The sequence below is a fragment of the Tyto alba genome, unplaced genomic scaffold (assembly GCF_018691265.1).
Source record: "Tyto alba isolate M040663 unplaced genomic scaffold, T.alba_DEE_v4.0 Super-Scaffold_200000178, whole genome shotgun sequence".
Classification (NCBI taxonomy): Eukaryota; Metazoa; Chordata; class Aves; order Strigiformes; family Tytonidae; genus Tyto; species Tyto alba.
Genome location: NW_024881291.1, coordinates 1 through 16,979, shown reverse-complemented (window position 1 = coordinate 16,979; position 16,979 = coordinate 1). Strand labels below are relative to the sequence as shown.

The 16,979-nt window shown below is 65.2% G+C and overlaps 1 protein-coding gene across 1 annotated transcript; it reads right to left on the bottom strand.

The window, feature by feature from the left end:
• Window positions 1–1,482: 1,482 nt before the first annotated feature.
• Window positions 1,483–16,962, bottom strand: DDR1 (discoidin domain receptor tyrosine kinase 1; the record flags this gene model as incomplete). Its single annotated transcript, XM_042794032.1, has 16 exons — window positions 1,483–1,741; window positions 6,084–6,233; window positions 7,034–7,268; window positions 7,990–8,157; window positions 8,254–8,381; window positions 8,825–9,000; window positions 9,473–9,583; window positions 10,321–10,510; window positions 10,632–10,786; window positions 10,911–11,039; window positions 11,906–12,152; window positions 12,502–12,688; window positions 13,626–13,728; window positions 13,963–14,110; window positions 15,544–15,772; window positions 16,865–16,962. Coding segments are annotated over 16 exons (2,592 nt in total), but the record flags the coding sequence as incomplete, so codon positions are not given.
• Window positions 16,963–16,979: the final 17 nt, after the last annotated feature.

Sequence of the window (16,979 nt, the reverse complement as noted above, 5' to 3'; positions counted from 1 at the left end):
GGGGAGGTCCAGGTGTCCAGGCACCCAAAGGGGGGACCCAGGGGTCTGAGCACCCCAAGGGGGGGACCCAGGAGTCAGAGGACCCAAAAAGGGGGACCCAGGCATCCAGGCACCCAAAGGGGGGACCCAGGGGTCACAGCACCCCAAGAGGGGGGACCCAGGGATCTGGGCACCCAAATGGGGGACCCAGGGGTCAGAGGACCCAAAAAGGGGGACCCAGGCATCCAGGCACCCAAAGCGGTGACCCAGGGGTCACAGCACCCCAAGGAGGGGACCCAGGAGTCTGAGCACCCCAAGGGGGGGACCCAGGAGTCAGAGGACCCAAAAAGGGGGACCCAGGCATCCAGGCACCCAAAGGGGGGACCCAGGGGTCACAGCACCCCAAGAGGGGGGACCCAGGGATCTGGGCACCCAAAGGGGGGACCCAGGGGTCAGAGGACCCAAAAAGGGGGACCCAGGGGTCTGAGCACCCCAAAGGGGGGAGGCCCAGGTGTCCAGGCACCCAAAGGGGGGGGGGGGATTCAGTCATCTGTGCACCCAAAGAGGGGGACCCAGAGGTCACAGAACCCCAAGGGGGGGGAACCAGGAGTCTGAGCACCCAAAGGGGGGGACCCAGGGATCTGGGCACCCCCACATAGAGGAGACAGACACAAACAACCCCAAAAAACCTCTATATATTAGTGTAAAAATCTCCCTTTTGGCACCAAATATTTACAGCCCCTCCCCTGCCCTGGCCCCTGCCCCTCCCCCACTGCCACCGTGGCTAATTAGCGCAAATCCCCCCCCCCCCACTAATGAGGAATGAGGGTGTTGAGGGGGGATGGGTCCGGGGGGGGTCCCAGGGGTCTGGGGGGTCCCATGTCAGTAGTGTTGGGTGTTTCCAGTGTTGGGTGAAGAGGAAGATGAAGGAGGATGAGGAGGAGGAAGATGAAGCAGAAGGAGGTGGAGGAGAAGGCGGAGGACGAGGATGAAGGAAAGTGAAGAATGATGATGATGAGGAAGGGGAAGAAGAGGAAGGTGGAAGAGAAGGGGGAGGAGGAAGATGGAGGGGGAGGAGGAAGAGGAAGACAGGGAAGAAGGAGGATGAGGGAAAGGAGGAGGAGGAAGATGAAGGAGGATGAAGAAGGAGGAGGATGAAGGAGAAAGAGGTGGAAGAGAAGGAGGAGGAGGAAGATCAAGTAAGGTGAAGAATGATGATGAGGAGGAAGATGAAGAAGAAGAAGGTGGAAGAGAAGAGGGAGGATGAAGAGGAAGATGGAGAAGAAGGAGGTGGAGGAAAAGGGCGAGGAGGAAGATGAGGGAGGATGAAGAATGAGCAGGATGAAGGAGAAAGAGGTGGAAGAGAAGGAGGAGGAGGAAGAATGAAGATGAGGAAGACAAAGGAGAAGGAGGCGGAAGAGAAGGGGAGGAAGATGAAGGCTGAAGAAGTTACAAGGAGGATGAAGCATGAGAAGGAGGACGAAGGAGGAGGAGGAAGAGGAGGGAGGAGGAACATAAAGCAGGAGGAGGAAGATGAAGGAGAGCTGAAGGCGGAGGACGAGGGGGGAGGGTGAGGGGGGATGAAGGGTGCTGGCGGTGAGGAAGAGGACGGTGAGGAGGAGGCTCAGGCGAGGACAGTGTGGTCGCGCAGCAGGCGGTGCAGGAGGCCGAAGGACGGGCGGTCGGCGGCGTCGCGGGACCAGCAGCGCAGCATCACCCCGTGCAGCGCCGCCGGGCAGCCCGGGGGGCACGGCAGGTACTCCTGGGGGGCACGGGGGGGCACGGGGGTCACGGCGGGGACTGGGGGGGACTGGGAGGGATGGGGGGGAGGCGGGAGGAATCGGGGGTAACTGGGAGAAATGGGGTGAATTGGGAGTAATTGGGGTGGCGAGGAGGGATGGGGGGGGGCGGGGAGGGATGGGGGGATAACGGAGTGGGGGGAGTGACTGGGAACAATGGGGGGACTGGGGGGGACTGGGGGGGGCTGGGGGGGATGGGGGGGACTGGGGGGGATGGGGGGAGGTGGGAGGTATGGAGCTGGGAAAAATGGAAGGGACTGGGAGTACGGGGTGTGACCAGGCACCTGGGGCTTCTCCGGGGGGGCCTTCCAGTCCCTCCCAGCACACCCCACTCCCCTCCCAGTCCCTCCGAGTCCCCCTCAGTGTCGTCCCAGTCCCTCCCAGGAACCCCCAACCCCCCCCCCCAGCCCCCTCCCAGCCCCCTCCCAGTCCCCTCCCAGTGCCCCTTGGTGCCTCTCAGCACCCCCAGCATCCCCCCAGTTCCCTTCCAGTGCCACCCAGGCCCCCCCAAGTACCACCCAGTGCCCTCCAACCCTCTCCCAGTGCCTCCCAGTCCCCACCCAGTGCCCCTTGGTGCCTCTCAGTACCCCCAGCTTCCCCCCAGCCCCCTCCAGTCCCCTCCTAGAGCTCCCTGGTGCCTCTCAGCACCCCCAGCATCCCCCCAGCCCCCTCCCAGTGCCCCCCCCGAGCTCCCTGGTGCCTCTCAGCACCCCCAGCATCCCCCCAGCCCCCTCCAGTGCCCACCCAGAGCTCCCTGGTGCCTCTCAGCACCCCCAGCATCCCCCAGCCCCCTCCAGTGCCCCCCCAGAGCTCCCTGGTGCCTCTCAGCACCCCCAGCATCCCCCCAGCCCCCTCCAGTGCCCCCCCAGAGCTCCCTGGTGCCTCTCAGCACCCCCAGCATCCCCCCAGCCCCCTCCCAGTCCCCTCCCAGTGCTCCCTGGTGCCTCTTAGCACCCCCAGCATCCCCCTAGTTCCCTTCCAGTGCCACCCAGGCCCCCCCAAGTACCACCCAGTGCCCTCCAACCCCCTCCCAGTGCCTCCCAGTCCCCACCCAGTGCCCCTTGGTGCCTCTCAGCACCCCCAGCATCCCCCCAGCCCCCTCCAGTCCCCTCCTAGAGCTCCCTGGTGCCTCTCAGTACCCCCAGCTTCCCCCCAGCCCCCTCCAGTCCCCTCCTAGAGCTCCCTGGTGCCTCTCAGCACCCCCAGCATCCCCCCAGCCCCCTCCCAGTGCCCCCCCCGAGCTCCCTGGTGCCTCTCAGCACCCCCAGCATCCCCCCAGCCCCCTCCAGTGCCCACCCAGAGCTCCCTGGTGCCTCTCAGCACCCCCAGCATCCCCCAGCCCCCTCCAGTGCCCCCCCAGAGCTCCCTGGTGCCTCTCAGCACCCCCAGCATCCCCCCAGCCCCCTCCAGTGCCCCCCCAGAGCTCCCTGGTGCCTCTCAGCACCCCCAGCATCCCCCCAGCCCCCTCCCAGTCCCCTCCCAGTGCTCCCTGGTGCCTCTTAGCACCCCCAGCATCCCCCTAGTTCCCTTCCAGTGCCACCCAGGCCCCCCCAAGTACCACCCAGTGCCCTCCAACCCCCTCCCAGTGCCTCCCAGTCCCCACCCAGTGCCCCTTGGTGCCTCTCAGCACCCCCAGCATCCCCCCAGCCCCCTCCAGTCCCCTCCTAGAGCTCCCTGGTGCCTCTCAGTACCCCCAGCTTCCCCCCAGCCCCCTCCAGTCCCCTCCTAGAGCTCCCTGGTGCCTCTCAGCACCCCCAGCATCCCCCCAGCCCCCTCCCAGTGCCCCCCCCGAGCTCTCTGGTGCCTCTCAGCACCCCCAGCATCCCCCCAGCCCCCTCCAGTGCCCCCCCAGAGCTCCCTGGTGCCTCTCAGCACCCCCAGCATCCCCCAGCCCCCTCCAGTGCCCCCCCAGAGCTCCCTGGTGCCTCTCAGCACCCCCAGCATCCCCCCAGCCCCCTCCAGTGCCCCCCCAGAGCTCCCTGGTGCCTCTCAGTACCCCCAGCTTCCCCCCAGCCCCCTCCAGTCCCCTCCTAGAGCTCCCTGGTGCCTCTCAGCACCCCCAGCATCCCCCCAGCCCCCTCCAGTGCCCCCCCAGAGCTCTCTGGTGCCTCTCAGCACCCCCAGCATCCCCCCAGCCCCCTCCAGTGCCCCCCCAGAGCTCCCTGGTGCCTCTCAGCACCCCCCAGCATCCCCCCAGCCCCCTCCAGTCCCCTCCTAGAGCTCCCTGGTGCCTCTCAGCACCCCCAGCATCCCCCCAGCCCCCTCCAGTGCCCCCCCAGAGCTCCCTGGTGCCTCTCAGCACCCCCAGCATCCCCCCAGCCCCCTCCCAGTGCCCCCCCCGAGCTCCCTGGTGCCTCTCAGCACCCCCCAGGATCCCCCCCAGCCCCCTCCAGTGCCCCCCCAGAGCTCCCTGGTGCCTCTCAGCACCCCCAGCAACTCCCCAGCCCCCTCCAGTGCCCCCCCATAGCTCCCTGGTGCCTCTCAGCACCCCCAGCATCCCCCCAGCCCCCTCCAGTGCCCCCCCATAGCTCCCTGGTGCCTCTCAGTACCCCCAGCTTCCCCCAAGCCCCCTCCAGTGCCCCCCCAGAGCTCCCTGGTGCCTCTCAGTACCCCCAGCTTCCCCCCAGCCCCCTCCAGTGCCCCCCCAGAGCTCTCTGGTGCCTCTCAGCACCCCCAGCATCCCCCCAGCCCCCTCCAGTGCCCCCCCAGAGCTCCCTGGTGCCTCTCAGCACCCCCCAGCATCCCCCCCAGCCCCCTCCAGTGCCCCCCCAGAGCTCCCTGGTGCCTCTCAGCACCCCCAGCATCCCCCCAGCCCCCTCCAGTGCCCCCCCAGTGATCCCTGGTGCCTCTCAGCACCCCCAGCATCCCCCCAGCCCCCTCCCAGTCCCCTCCCAGTGCTCCCTGGTGCCTCTTAGCACCCCCAGCATCCCCCTAGTTCCCTTCCAGTGCCACCCAGGCCCCCCCAAGTACCTCCCAGTGCCCTCCAACCCCCTCCCAGTGCCTCCCAGTCCCCACCCAGTGCCCCTTGGTGCCTCTCAGCACCCCCAGCATCCCCCCAGCCCCCTCCAGTGCCCCCCCAGAGCTCCCTGGTGCCTCTCAGCTCCCCCAGCATCCCCCCAGCCCCCTCCAGTGCCCCCCCAGAGCTCCCTGGTGCCTCTCAGCACCCCCAGCATCCCCCCAGCCCCCTCCCAGTGCCCCCCCCGAGCTCCCTGGTGCCTCTCAGCACCCCCCAGGATCCCCCCCAGCCCCCTCCAGTGCCCCCCCAGAGCTCCCTGGTGCCTCTCAGCACCCCCAGCATCCCCCCAGCACCCTCCAGTGCCCCCCCAGTGATCCCTGGTGCCTCTCAGCACCCCCAGCATCCCCCCAGCCCCCTCCAGTGCCCCCCCATAGCTCCCTGGTGCCTCTCAGCACCCCCAGCATCCCCCCAGCCCCCTCCAGTGCCCCCCCAGAGCTCCCTGGTGCCTCTCAGTACCCCCAGCTTCCCCCCAGCCCCCTCCAGTGCCCTCCCAGAGCTCCCTGGTGCCTCTCAGCACCCCCAGCATCCCCCCAGCCCCCTCCAGTGCCCCCCCAGAGCTCTCTGGTGCCTCTCAGCACCCCCAGCATCCCCCCAGCCCCCTCCAGTGCCCCCCCAGAGCTCCCTGGTGCCTCTCAGCACCCCCCAGCATCCCCCCCAGCCCCCTCCAGTGCCCCCCCAGAGCTCCCTGGTGCCTCTCAGCACCCCCAGCATCCCCCCAGCCCCCTCCAGTGCCCCCCCAGTGATCCTTGGTGCCTCTCAGCACCCCCAGCATCCCCCCAGCCCCCTCCCAGTCCCCTCCCAGTGCTCCCTGGTGCCTCTTAGCACCCCCAGCATCCCCCTAGTTCCCTTCCAGTGCCACCCAGGCCCCCCCAAGTACCTCCCAGTGCCCTCCAACCCCCTCCCAGTGCCCCTTGGTGCCTCTCAGCACCCCCAGCATCCCCCCAGCCCCCTCCAGTGCCCCCCCAGAGCTCTCTGGTGCCTCTCAGCTCCCCCAGCATCCCCCAGCCCCCTCCAGTGCCCCCCCAGAGCTCCCTGGTGCCTCTCAGCACCCCCAGCATCCCCCCAGCCCCCTCCAGTGCCCCCCAAGAGCTCCCTGGTGCCTCTCAGCACCCCCAGCATCCCCCCAGCCCCCTCCAGTACCTCCCAGTGCCCCCCCCGAGCTCCCTGGTGCCTCTCAGCACCCCCAGCATCCCCCCAGCCCCCTCCAGTGCCCCCCCCAGAGCTCCCTGGTGCCTCTTAGTAATGCCCAACATCCCCCCAGTGCCTCCCAGTCCCCTCCCAGTGCCCACCTGGCGGCCCTGGGCGCGGAAGTGGTGCCCGGCATTGGCGATGACCTGCTCGTCACTCAGGCGCCCGTAGGGCTGCTCGCGGCACCGCGTCAGCACCTCCCACAGCGTCACCCCAAAAGCCCAGGCGTCACTGGCCGGCGTGAAGGTCCCCTGCGTGGGGGGGGGGGGGGACTAGCATGGGCACGCCCCACCCCCCATGGACATGCCCACACACGCCCCGCCCGCCCTCAGCCAACCTATCCCCACGCTGTAGCCTAAATCCCCTTAACTCTGCCCAGTTCCTCCCAAATCCCCCTCAAATGTCCCCAGATCTCCTGAACTCTGCCCAATTCCTCTCAAATTCCCCTCAAATATCCCCAAACCCCCTTAACTCTGCCCAATTCCTCTTAAATTCCCCTCAAATATCCCCAAACCCCCTTAACTCTGCCCAATTCCTCTTAAATTCCCCTCAAATATCCCCAAACCCCCTTAACTCTGCCCAATTCCTCTTAAATTCCCCTCAAATATCCCCAAACCCCCTTAACTCTGCCCAATTCCTCTTAGATTCATCTCAAAAGTCCCCAAATCCCTTTAACTCCCCCCAATTCTGTCCCAATGTGCTTGCCCACCCCAGATCCCCTGAACTCTGCCCAAATCCTCCCAAATTCCCCTCAAACGTTCCCAAATCCCCTTAAGTCTGCCCAGTTCCTCTTAAATTCCCCTCAAACATCCCCAAACCCCCTTAACTCTGCCCAATTCCTCTTAAATTCATCTCAAACGTTCCCAAACCCCCTTAACTCCTCCCAGTTCTGTCCCCATGCCCTTCCTCACCCCAGATCCCCTTAACTCCCCCCAACTCTTCCTTAAATCCCCCCCCCCCGGGGTGTCCCCAAATCCCCTTAACTCTGCCCTTTGCTGCCCCGCCCCCCCTTTGACCCCTCCCCCTTTAGCCCCGCCCCTCCCCTGCTCACCATGAGGATGCACTCCCAGGCCATCCACCGGATGGGCAGCAGGGCCCGGCCCCGGACCCGGTAATAATCGGCGGCGTAGAGGTGCCGGCTCATGCCGAAATCGGCCACCTTGACCGTGAAGCCCTCCCCCACCAGGCAGTTGCGGGTGGCCAGGTCGCGGTGGACGAAGTTCAAGCCCGCCAGGAACCGCATCCCCGAAGCGATCTGAGCCCCCACGTGCAGCAGGGTGGCCAGGCTGGGGGCGGGCTGCGGTCAGAGGGGGCGGGGCTTGGGAGGGTGGGGCTGGGGAGGGGCTAAGGGAAGGGCGGGGGGAGGTCTGGTGGCGTGGGGCGGGGGCTGAAGTGAGGGGGCGAGGCCAAAGAGGAAGGGGCGTGGCTAGCAATGGTGGGGTGGGGCTTAACATGAAGGGGTGGGGCTAAGGGGCGGGGCTAGGAAGGGGCTTAGAGGGGAAAGGGTGGGGCTAAAGTGAGGGGGCAAGGCCAAAGAGGAATGGGCGTGGCTAAAGATGGAGGGGTGGGGCTTAAGTTGATGGGGTGGGGCTAAGGGGCGGGGCATAGAAGGAAAGGGGTGGGGCTAAAGTGAAGGGGTGGGGCTGAGGAAAGGGGGTGACTAATACCAAAGGGTGTGGCTTGCAACCAAGGGGCGGAGCTACAGGGAAAGGGGCGGTGCTTATCCACATGGGGTCAAGCTGTGAAGGGGTGTGGCTGAAGGGGAGGGGGTGTGGCTTACAGGATAGGGGCGGGGCTAGTCGGCAAGGGGGTGGGCAAAACAGGGAGGGGGTGTGGCTCGGAGGGGCGGATCTTGTGGGGAAGTGGGTGGAGCCAAAGGGCAGGGGGCTGGGGAAGGGCTGCACTTAAAGGGGCAGGGGTGTTGAAAGGGTGGGGGGGGAGAGCGTGAAGAGGGTGTGGCACAAAGGGGTGTGTCTTGGGGAGGCGTGGCTCGGGGGCGTGGCCTACCTGAGGGCGGGGCCGCGGGGCCCCCCCAGGAACTGGTGGAGGTCGCCGTGCTCCATGTACTCGGTGATGATGCAGAGGGGACCGGCCCCCGCACACACCCCCAGCAGCCGCACGATGTTGGGGTCCCGCAGACGCCCCAGGGTCCGCGCCTCCTGCAGGAAATCCCGCCTGCCACACCCCCCCCCATCAGCAACACGCAACCCCCCCCCAAAACCATCCGCCCCCCCCAAACACACACACACACACACCGCCCTCCCCCCGTACCTGGCGTTCTTGGTAGCGTCCGGGCGCAAGACCTTGACGGCAACCAGCAGGGGGCGCCCTCGGGGCAGGTCGGGGGGGCGCGCGAGGGGGGGCAGGGCCTGGGGATCCTCCACCTCGCACAGCAGCACCTGCGGGGGGCGGGGCTTCGGCGGGGGGGCGGGGCCAAGCCACTCCCGGGGGGGCGGGGCTAGAGTCCCGCTGGGGGGAATGGGCGTGGGGAAAGGGGTGGGGCTTCATGGCGGGGAGGTGTGGCTTCGCCTCAAGGGGTGGGGTCAATAGAGGCAGTGAGGTGCTGTGTGGGCGTGGCTTATAGGAGGGGTGGGGCTTCTATGAGGGGGTGGGGCTTGCAGGTGGGGCGGGGCCGATGTGGAAGGGGTGGGGTTAGGAATATGGGGGTGTCAGTCATGAGGGGGCAGGGCCAAGGCAGGACCAGGGGTAAGTGGGTGGAGCTTGTGGCTCCAGGATGGGGCGGGACAGGAGGCGTAGTGGGAAATAGGGGCGTGGCCGGATGCAAGGGGGGGTGGGGACAACACGTGAGGGGTGGGGCTTGCACGGAGGAGGCGGGGCTTACCTCACCAAACTGCCCCTCCCCCAGCTTCTCACGAAAGCGGAGGCGCCGGCGGGGGAAGGCAGGGAGGGCGGGGCTGGGGGCGGGGCCAGGGGCGGGGCCAGCCACAGCATAGGCAGAGCCTCCAGTGACATCAGCCTCCGCATAGGCCCCTGCCCCGCCCTCGGGCTCTGTTGCACCTGTGGGGGAGGGGTATGGTTGGGGGGGCGTGGCTCAAGTGGGCGGGGCAGACAACCCCCCTGGGGCAGGGCTTCTCATGGGGGTGTGGTTTCATCAAAAGGGGAGGAGCTACACCAGGAGGGGTGAGCACTGGAAGGGGTGGTGCTACAGCAAGAGGGGGCAGGGCTATGGCAAGAGGAGGAGGGGCTAAAACAAGGAGGAGGAGCTAAAACCAGGAGGAGAGGGGTCAACCCAGGAGGGGGTGGGGCTACAACAGAGGTTGGCCCAAAAGAGGAGGGGCTATGTCAAGAAGAGGTGGGGCTTCAGGAAAGGGGTGGGGCTTCAGCAAAGGAGGGGGAGGAAGGAGGTGGGGCTTGACCCAAAGTGGATGGGGTTTCCCCAAAAGGGGGCAGGGCCAGTCATGGGTGAGGGTGGCGCCAAGGGGCTGGGGGGCGGGGATCCCCATCTCCCCCTCCCCCTGCCCACCCTTACCATCTGTATTGATTGGCTTAGCCCCATCGGGTGGAGCCCGGGCGAGGCCTCCCATTGGCTGGGCATAGGTGGCCAGCAGGAGCCGATAGGCCGGGTTGGCAAGGGGTGCGGCTGCGAGGGGGTGGGATTAGTTGAGCGGGTGGGGCCACATGGCTCCGCCCCACTTCCAGGCCCAGCGCGGGTTCCCAGTGCAGGATGGGGCTGGGGGTTGGGTGGACTCTGGCCTCCGGGGTGGCCGTGTGGGCTCCGTCCAACCGTCCGTCCACCCAACCACATGATCTCCATTGATCACCACATGACATTCACCCCTTCACTCCCCCTCCAGCTCCACGATGGTCTCCAGTCCCTCCCTCGCCACTTCCCCATGTTGTCTCTCCCATCCACCCATCTGGCCACCCATCCGGCCACCCATCCATCCACTCATCCGTCCATCCGTCCATCCCTCCATCCATCCATCCATCCCTCCATCCATCCATCCATCCCTCCATCCATCCCTCCATCCATCCATCCATCCATCCATCCATCCATCCATCCATCCATCCATCCATCCATCCATCCATCCCTCCATCCATCCATCCCTCCATCCATCCATCCATTCATCCATCCGTCCGTCCATCCATCCCTCCATCCATCCCTCCCTCCATCCATCCATCCCTCCACCCATCCATCCATCCATCCATCCATCCATCCATCCATCCATCCATCCATCCATCCGAGTCGTCCCCACCTATCTCCATGTGATCTCCACCCGCCCCCTCGTCCTTCCCTTCACCCATCCACCCAAGCTGTCCCCACCTCTCCATCCCTCCCTCCACCCATCTCCATGTGATCCCCACCCATCCACTCACCAGGTCCGGGGGGGGCTGGGGGCAGCGATGGCCGCGGTCGCGTCGGCTCCTGGTACTCGCCCTGGCCCGGGGGGATGCGCTCGTAGCGGGGGGGTCCACGCGCCACCCCTGTCGCGTTGTTGATGACAATGGTGTCACCTGGCACAGAGAGCTGAACCCGCAGCTCGTCCTCCGAGGGCCGGCGCTGGGCCTGTAGGCAAGACCAGTTGCCCAGGTGCCTGGTTCCTCCCAGTCGGCCCCACCACCCTCCCAGAACTCGGGCAGCGGACCCAGGCGTCCGCATGCCCAGTTGAGCCCACTACCCTACTCACCTTCCCCAGTATCTTCTTCCAGTACTGCCGCCAGAGGATGAGGAAGATGACACCCAACAGGAGCAAGATGATGGCCACCAGGCAGCCAATCAGGATGGACGTGTGACTGTGGTCGGCTTTGGCGACTGGCTGCCCCGGCTTGGGCTCCCCAGGGGCTGCCATGGAGCGGGGGGGGGGGGGGTGGGGGGTGGGCAGGGTGCCATCGTGGCCCCGCCCCCTCAGAGCCTGCCCCATTAAGCCCCACCCCATTAAGCCCCACCCCATTAAGCCCCACCTTACCCAGGGTGGTGAGGTTGGTAGCCATGTCCCCGTGCCAGGGGTCCTCAGGAATGGCCATGACCCCTGCCGAGGGGTCAGGGGGGGCAGCTGGGGGCCACCCACTGGCACCCACCGCCTCTTCCACCACGTCTGCGGGGAGAGAGCCCCGCGGCGCCTTAACGAGGTAGCTAACGAGGACGGAGGCGGTGGCCAACCCACTCAGACAAACCTCCTTCCCATTGGCCAACAGGCTTGTGGGATGGTTGAACCCCAACCAAGCAATCACTCAACTGGCTATGACCTAATCCAACCAACTAGTCAAGCAACCAGTTAACCAACCGGCCAACCAACCTGTCCTTCAACTCACCAACCAATCACATGATGACTCAAACATCTAACCAGTCCCCCCATCATCCAACAGGCAACCAGCTAATTAGCCAATCACCCTTGGACTGATTAACCAGCTGCCAATCCAGTTCTGTGTCCGACCACCCAACAAGCTCAGTAGTCAACCAGTTAACCAACCAGCTTCACAAACAGCCCTGAGACTGGTCAACCAGCATCCAACCAGTCAATGTCCCTGTTATCCAACCATCCCCCCCATCACCCACCCAATGACCCCATCACCCACCCAACCACCCCATCACCCAACCAACCACCCCATCACCCAACCAACCATCCCATCACCCAACCAATGACCCCATCACTCAACTAACCACCCCATCACCCACCCAACCATCCCATCACCCACCCAACCACCCCATCACCCACCCAACCATCCCATCACCCACCCAACCACCCCATCACCCAACCAACCACTCCATCACCCAACCAACCTCCTCATCACCCAACCAACCACCCCATTACCCAACCAACCAGCCCATCACCCAACCAGTGACCCCATCACCCAACCAACCACCCCATCACCCAACCAATCCAACCCAAGAGCCAATCCAATGTGGGAGGACGCCAAGGCCCAGGTAGGTCTGAAGGCCACCTGCCATGGTAGGACTCACCTGAGAGGAAGGTGACTTCACTGAAGAGCATCCACTCCCCGGAGAAGAAGAAGTGGCACTGGATGAAGCGGGCGTGGCGCCCACCCAAGGGCACCGTGATCGAGCGGGCGCTGGGGTCCTTGATGGCCCCGGCCAGGCTGTGGGTGGCCAGGGTGGGCTCCCAGGCCGTGGCCAGGCTCCTCTTGAAGCGGCACTCCACCTCGCCGAAGATGCTCACCCCCCGCGTGTGCATGTTGTTGCAGTGAACCTGGAGGGCGATATGGGGTTGGCTGCCATCCCATGATGCCCTGGGGCAGCTGGGGCAGGGCGGGGATCTAAGCCAAAGGGGCCCCGATAGGAAGTTCCAGCCCCTAAGGTGGGGTTGACATGGTGGCCCCTCATGGCTGACCAATCCCATAATTCATGGGGTAGACCTGTTGTCTAGGCCCCCATGATGCCCTGGGGTAGCCATTACCCTCACTCCCATCATCCTCTGGGGCACCTCATTGCCCACCATCCATCTGCTGCCCCTCATCCCCCCTACATGATGTCCTAGGGCACCCTCTTTCCCACTATGCCCCTCCTTCCCCCCGCTATCCCAGCATGCCGCGGGGCACCTGCATGGCGCGGAAGACCCGCAGCCCCTCGAACTCGAACTCCAGCTCAACGTGAGGTTGGGGGCCGGGGGGCCGGCGCCACCCCACGTAGTCGTAGCCCGGCCAAAGACGTCGCTCGCGGCTCCGCACGAAGTCGTCCAGTCCCAGCACCCCGTCTGCCAGCTGGCCCAGCCCCCCAAACTGCAGCCTGGGGGGACGGGGGACACCCAGACGCCTGGGTCCCCCCATCCCACCCACCTCGGAACCCCCCATGGGGCAACCTGGGGGGTCAAGGGGTCCCTGGATGCCTGGGTCCCCTCATTATACCCACCTGGGACCTCCTCCTGTGGGACGTAGGGGCTGGTTTGGGGGACACTGGGGTCAACGGGGGTCAGATGGGGACAGATGGGGCAACTTGGGGGCAACCTGAGGCTCTTTTGGGACAGTGGGTGACGGTTTGGGGCTGTTTGGGGCCAACGGGTGACAATTTGGGGACAATTTGGGCTATTTGGGGACAGCTGGGAACAACCGAGGCCATTTTGAGCAAGTGGTTAACCATCTAGGGACACTTTGGGGTCATCTAGGGACAGTGGGGGATGATTTGGGGACAGTTGGAGCCTGTTTGGAGATGATTGGGGCAGTTGGTGTTGGCCAAGGGCAGTCTGGGGACAGTTGGGGACAGTTGGGGATGTCTGAGGACAGTGTGGGGACACCTGGAGATGGTTTGCAGACCTTTGGAGGTGGCCAAGACTGATTTGGGACACTTGGAGACAGCTTGAGGATCATTTGGGACATGTGGGGAGGTTCAGAGACAGTCTGGGGACAATTTGAGGACACTTGGGACTGGTCTGGGGACACTTGGAGATGACCAAGCCTGGTTGGGGACACTTGGAGGACAGTTGGGGATGTGTGAGGGCAGTTTGGGGACACCTGGAGCTGGCTTGGAGACTTTTAGAGTTGGCCAAAGCTGGTTGGGGACACTTGGGGACAGTTTGAGGACCACTGGGGACACGTGGGGAGGTCCAGAGACAGTCTGGGGACAGTTTGGGGACGCTTGTTGATGGTTTTGGGTCCAATTTGGGAGCTCTTGGGGCTGGTTGGGGCAGGTGACCCTTGGGGACAGTTGGGGACATCTGGGTACTCACGGGCCGACGCTGTAGCCATCGTAGGTGGAGTCGTTGAGGACAACGGGCGCTGGGTCAAGGGTCATCACCTGCCCCCGTGGGGCCGTATAGGACAAGAGTCCGGCTGGGGACAGGGGACACGTCACCACGGGGCCACCACGGGGCCACCACGGGGCCACCACGGGGCCACCACGGGGCTGGGCGGGCGACCTGGGGATGGCGGGACCACCTCCCTTGGGATCTGAGATGGGGGTGGCACTGGGGGTGGCACTGGGGACGGGGGGGGGGGTTGGGTTGAGCCGGGGGGGACAGAGGGTGAGGCGGAGGTGACGAGGGGAGGTGACAAGGTGGCACTCACCCTCCCAGGGGCAGCCGTAGAGCTCCAGGCGCAGGCAGACGCTCATGGCGCGGGGGGCCCAGGGGTAGACGCGCAGCGCCCGCGCCACGGGGGGCGGCGCCAGGTCCTTCAGCACCACCCCCTCGGGGTCCTCGTTCCCCCCGATCACCTGCAGCAACGGGATCGGCTGGGATCCCCCCCACCCCCCCCAGCACCATCCCGCCGCCGGTGACCTCCCAAAGGATCCGCCCCCCCCCGCCTCCCAACCCCCCCATTGTGGGGTAGAGATCCCGTTGTCCCCCCAGAATCTCCCAAGGGGCCCGTTGTCCCCTGAGATCCCACTGTCCTCCCAGGGATCTCCCAGGGATCCCACCACCCTCCTGGGATCCCAGTGTCCCCAGCAATGCCTGGGAATTTCCAGGGATCCCATTCCCTCTCCAAGATCTCCCCAGGATCCCGTTGTCCCCTGAGATGCCACTGCCCTCCCAGGAATCTCTCAGGGATCCCCAGGGATCCCAGTGTCCCCAGGGATCCCTGGGGATCCCCGGGGATCCAGTTGCTCCTCCAGAATCTCTCAAGGGTCCTGTCGTCCCCTGAGATCCCACAGCCCTCGCAGGAATCTCCCAGGGTTCCCACCACCCTCCCCAATCCCAGTGTCCCCAGCAGTCCCTGGGGATCCCCAGGGATCCCATTGTCCCCTCCCAGATCTCTCAAGGATCCCGTTGTCCCCGGAGATCCCACTGCCCTCATAGGGTTCCCCAGGAACCTCTCAGGGATCCCCAACATCCCCAAGGTCCCCAAGATGTCCCCAATCACCTCAGCACCCCAAAACCCCAAGATGTCCCCAAGGTCCCCGGTCACCTCAGCACCCCAATATCTCCAAGGTCCCCAAGATGTCCCCAAGGTCCTTCTCCACCTCAATACCCCAACATCCTCAAGGTCCCCGGTCACCTCTGCAACCCAACATCCCCAGCGTCCCCAAGATGACCCCAATCACCTCAACACCCCCACAACCCCAAGGTCCCCAAGATGTCCCCAAGGTCCCCGGTCACCTCTACACCCCAACATCTCCAAGGTCCTCAAGATGTCCCCAAGGTCCTTGTCCACCTCTGCACCCCAACAACCCCAAGGTCCCCAAGATGTCCCCAAGGTCCCCAAGATGTCCCCAGGGTCCTTGTCCACCTCAACACCCCAACATCCTCAAGGTCCCCAAGATGTCCCCAAGGTCCCCGGTCACCTCTACACCCCAACATCTCCAAGGTCCTCAAGATGTCCCCAGGGTCCTTGTCCACCTCAATACCCCAACATCCTCAAGGTCTCTGGTCACCTCTGCACCCCAACAACACCAAGGTCCCCAAGATGTCCCCAATCACCTCAACACCCCAAAACCTCAAGATGTCCCCAAGGTCCCCGGTCACCTCTGCACCCCAATATCTCCAAGGTCCCCAAGATGTCCCCAAGGTCCTTGTCCAACCCCAACATCCTCAGGATCCCCGGTCACCTCTGCACCCCAACATCCCCAGCATCCCCAAGATGTCCCCAAGCACCTCAACACCCCCACAACCCCAAGGTCCCCAAGATGTCCCCAAGGTCCCCGGTCACCTCGGTGCCCCATCGGTCCCGCCAGCGCAGCCACCGGTGCCGGTCCCGGCTGTAGCGCAGCCGGTAAGCGCGGGCGAACTCCCTGCCGTGGCCACCAGCGTGACGTCCCTGCGTCCCCACCAGTGTCACCACGTGCAGCCGACCCAGGTCCACCTCCAGGAACTCCTCCTCCTCCGGGAAGACGGGACCCGCGGGACACCAGGCGCCGTCCCCATCGCTGCGACCCAGCCTGGGGACACGGGGACATCCTGGGGACACCGGGGACGTGGGGACACCTGGGGGCACCGGGTGCTGTCCCCATCGCTGTGGCCCGGGTTGGGGACATAAGGGTGTCCTGGGGATGTGGGGGTATCTGGGGACATCCAAGGGACATCCTAGGGACCTCCAAGGGACATGGGAACACTTGGAGAACATGGGGACATCATGGGGACACTCAGGGATAGGGGGACACCTGGGGAACATGGGGACACTTGGCAAATGGGGACATCCTGGGGACACCTCTGGGGGGAACACAAGGACATTGCGGGGACACCCAGGGACGTGAGGGTCACCTGGGGACATGGGGACACCCAGGGACACCCTGGAGGACAGAGAGACTGGGGACACCCGAGGACATGGGGAGAGCTCATGATACAGGGACACCCGGGGGACATGGGGACACCCAGCAGGACAGAGGGACTTGGGGACACCCAGGGGACCCTGGATGGCACAGGACAGTAGTGGATGGGGGCATTGGGCCATACTGGGCCATACGGGGCCATACGGGGCCATACTGGGCCATAGTGGGCCATAGTGGGTCATACGGGACCATACTGGGCCATATGGGGCCATACTGGGCCATAGTGGGCCATAGTGGGCTATAGTGGGTCATACGGGGCCATACTGGGCCATACAGGGCCTTATGGAGCCATACTGGGCCATACGGGGCCATATGGGGCTATACTGGGCCATACTGGGCCATACGGGGCTATACTGGGCCATAGTGGGCCATACTGGGCCATACTGGGCCATAGTGGGCCATAGTGGGCCATAGTGGGTCATACAGGGCCATATGGGGCCATATGGGGCCATACTGGGCCATACGGGGCCATACGGGGCCATATGGGGCCATACAGGGCCATATGGGGCCATACGGGGCCATTCGGGGCCATACTGGGCGTTGTTGGCCACAGCGGGAAGCAGTAGCTCTGGGGTGAGGACACCATGGGGACACTGGGGAGTCCTGCGAGGGGAGGGGGCTATTGGACCACACGGGTGTGTACTGGCGTGTACTGGCGTGTACTGGCGTGTACTGGCGTGTACTGGCGTGTACTGGGCTCACCGGCCATGGCGGGCGGCGGTGGAGTCGGACCAGGCGCTGGAGGCCGAGAGGCGGCTGTCGGGGATGGAACCGTCCTCCATGCCCAGGGCAAAGCGACACCTGCCTGGGGGACACG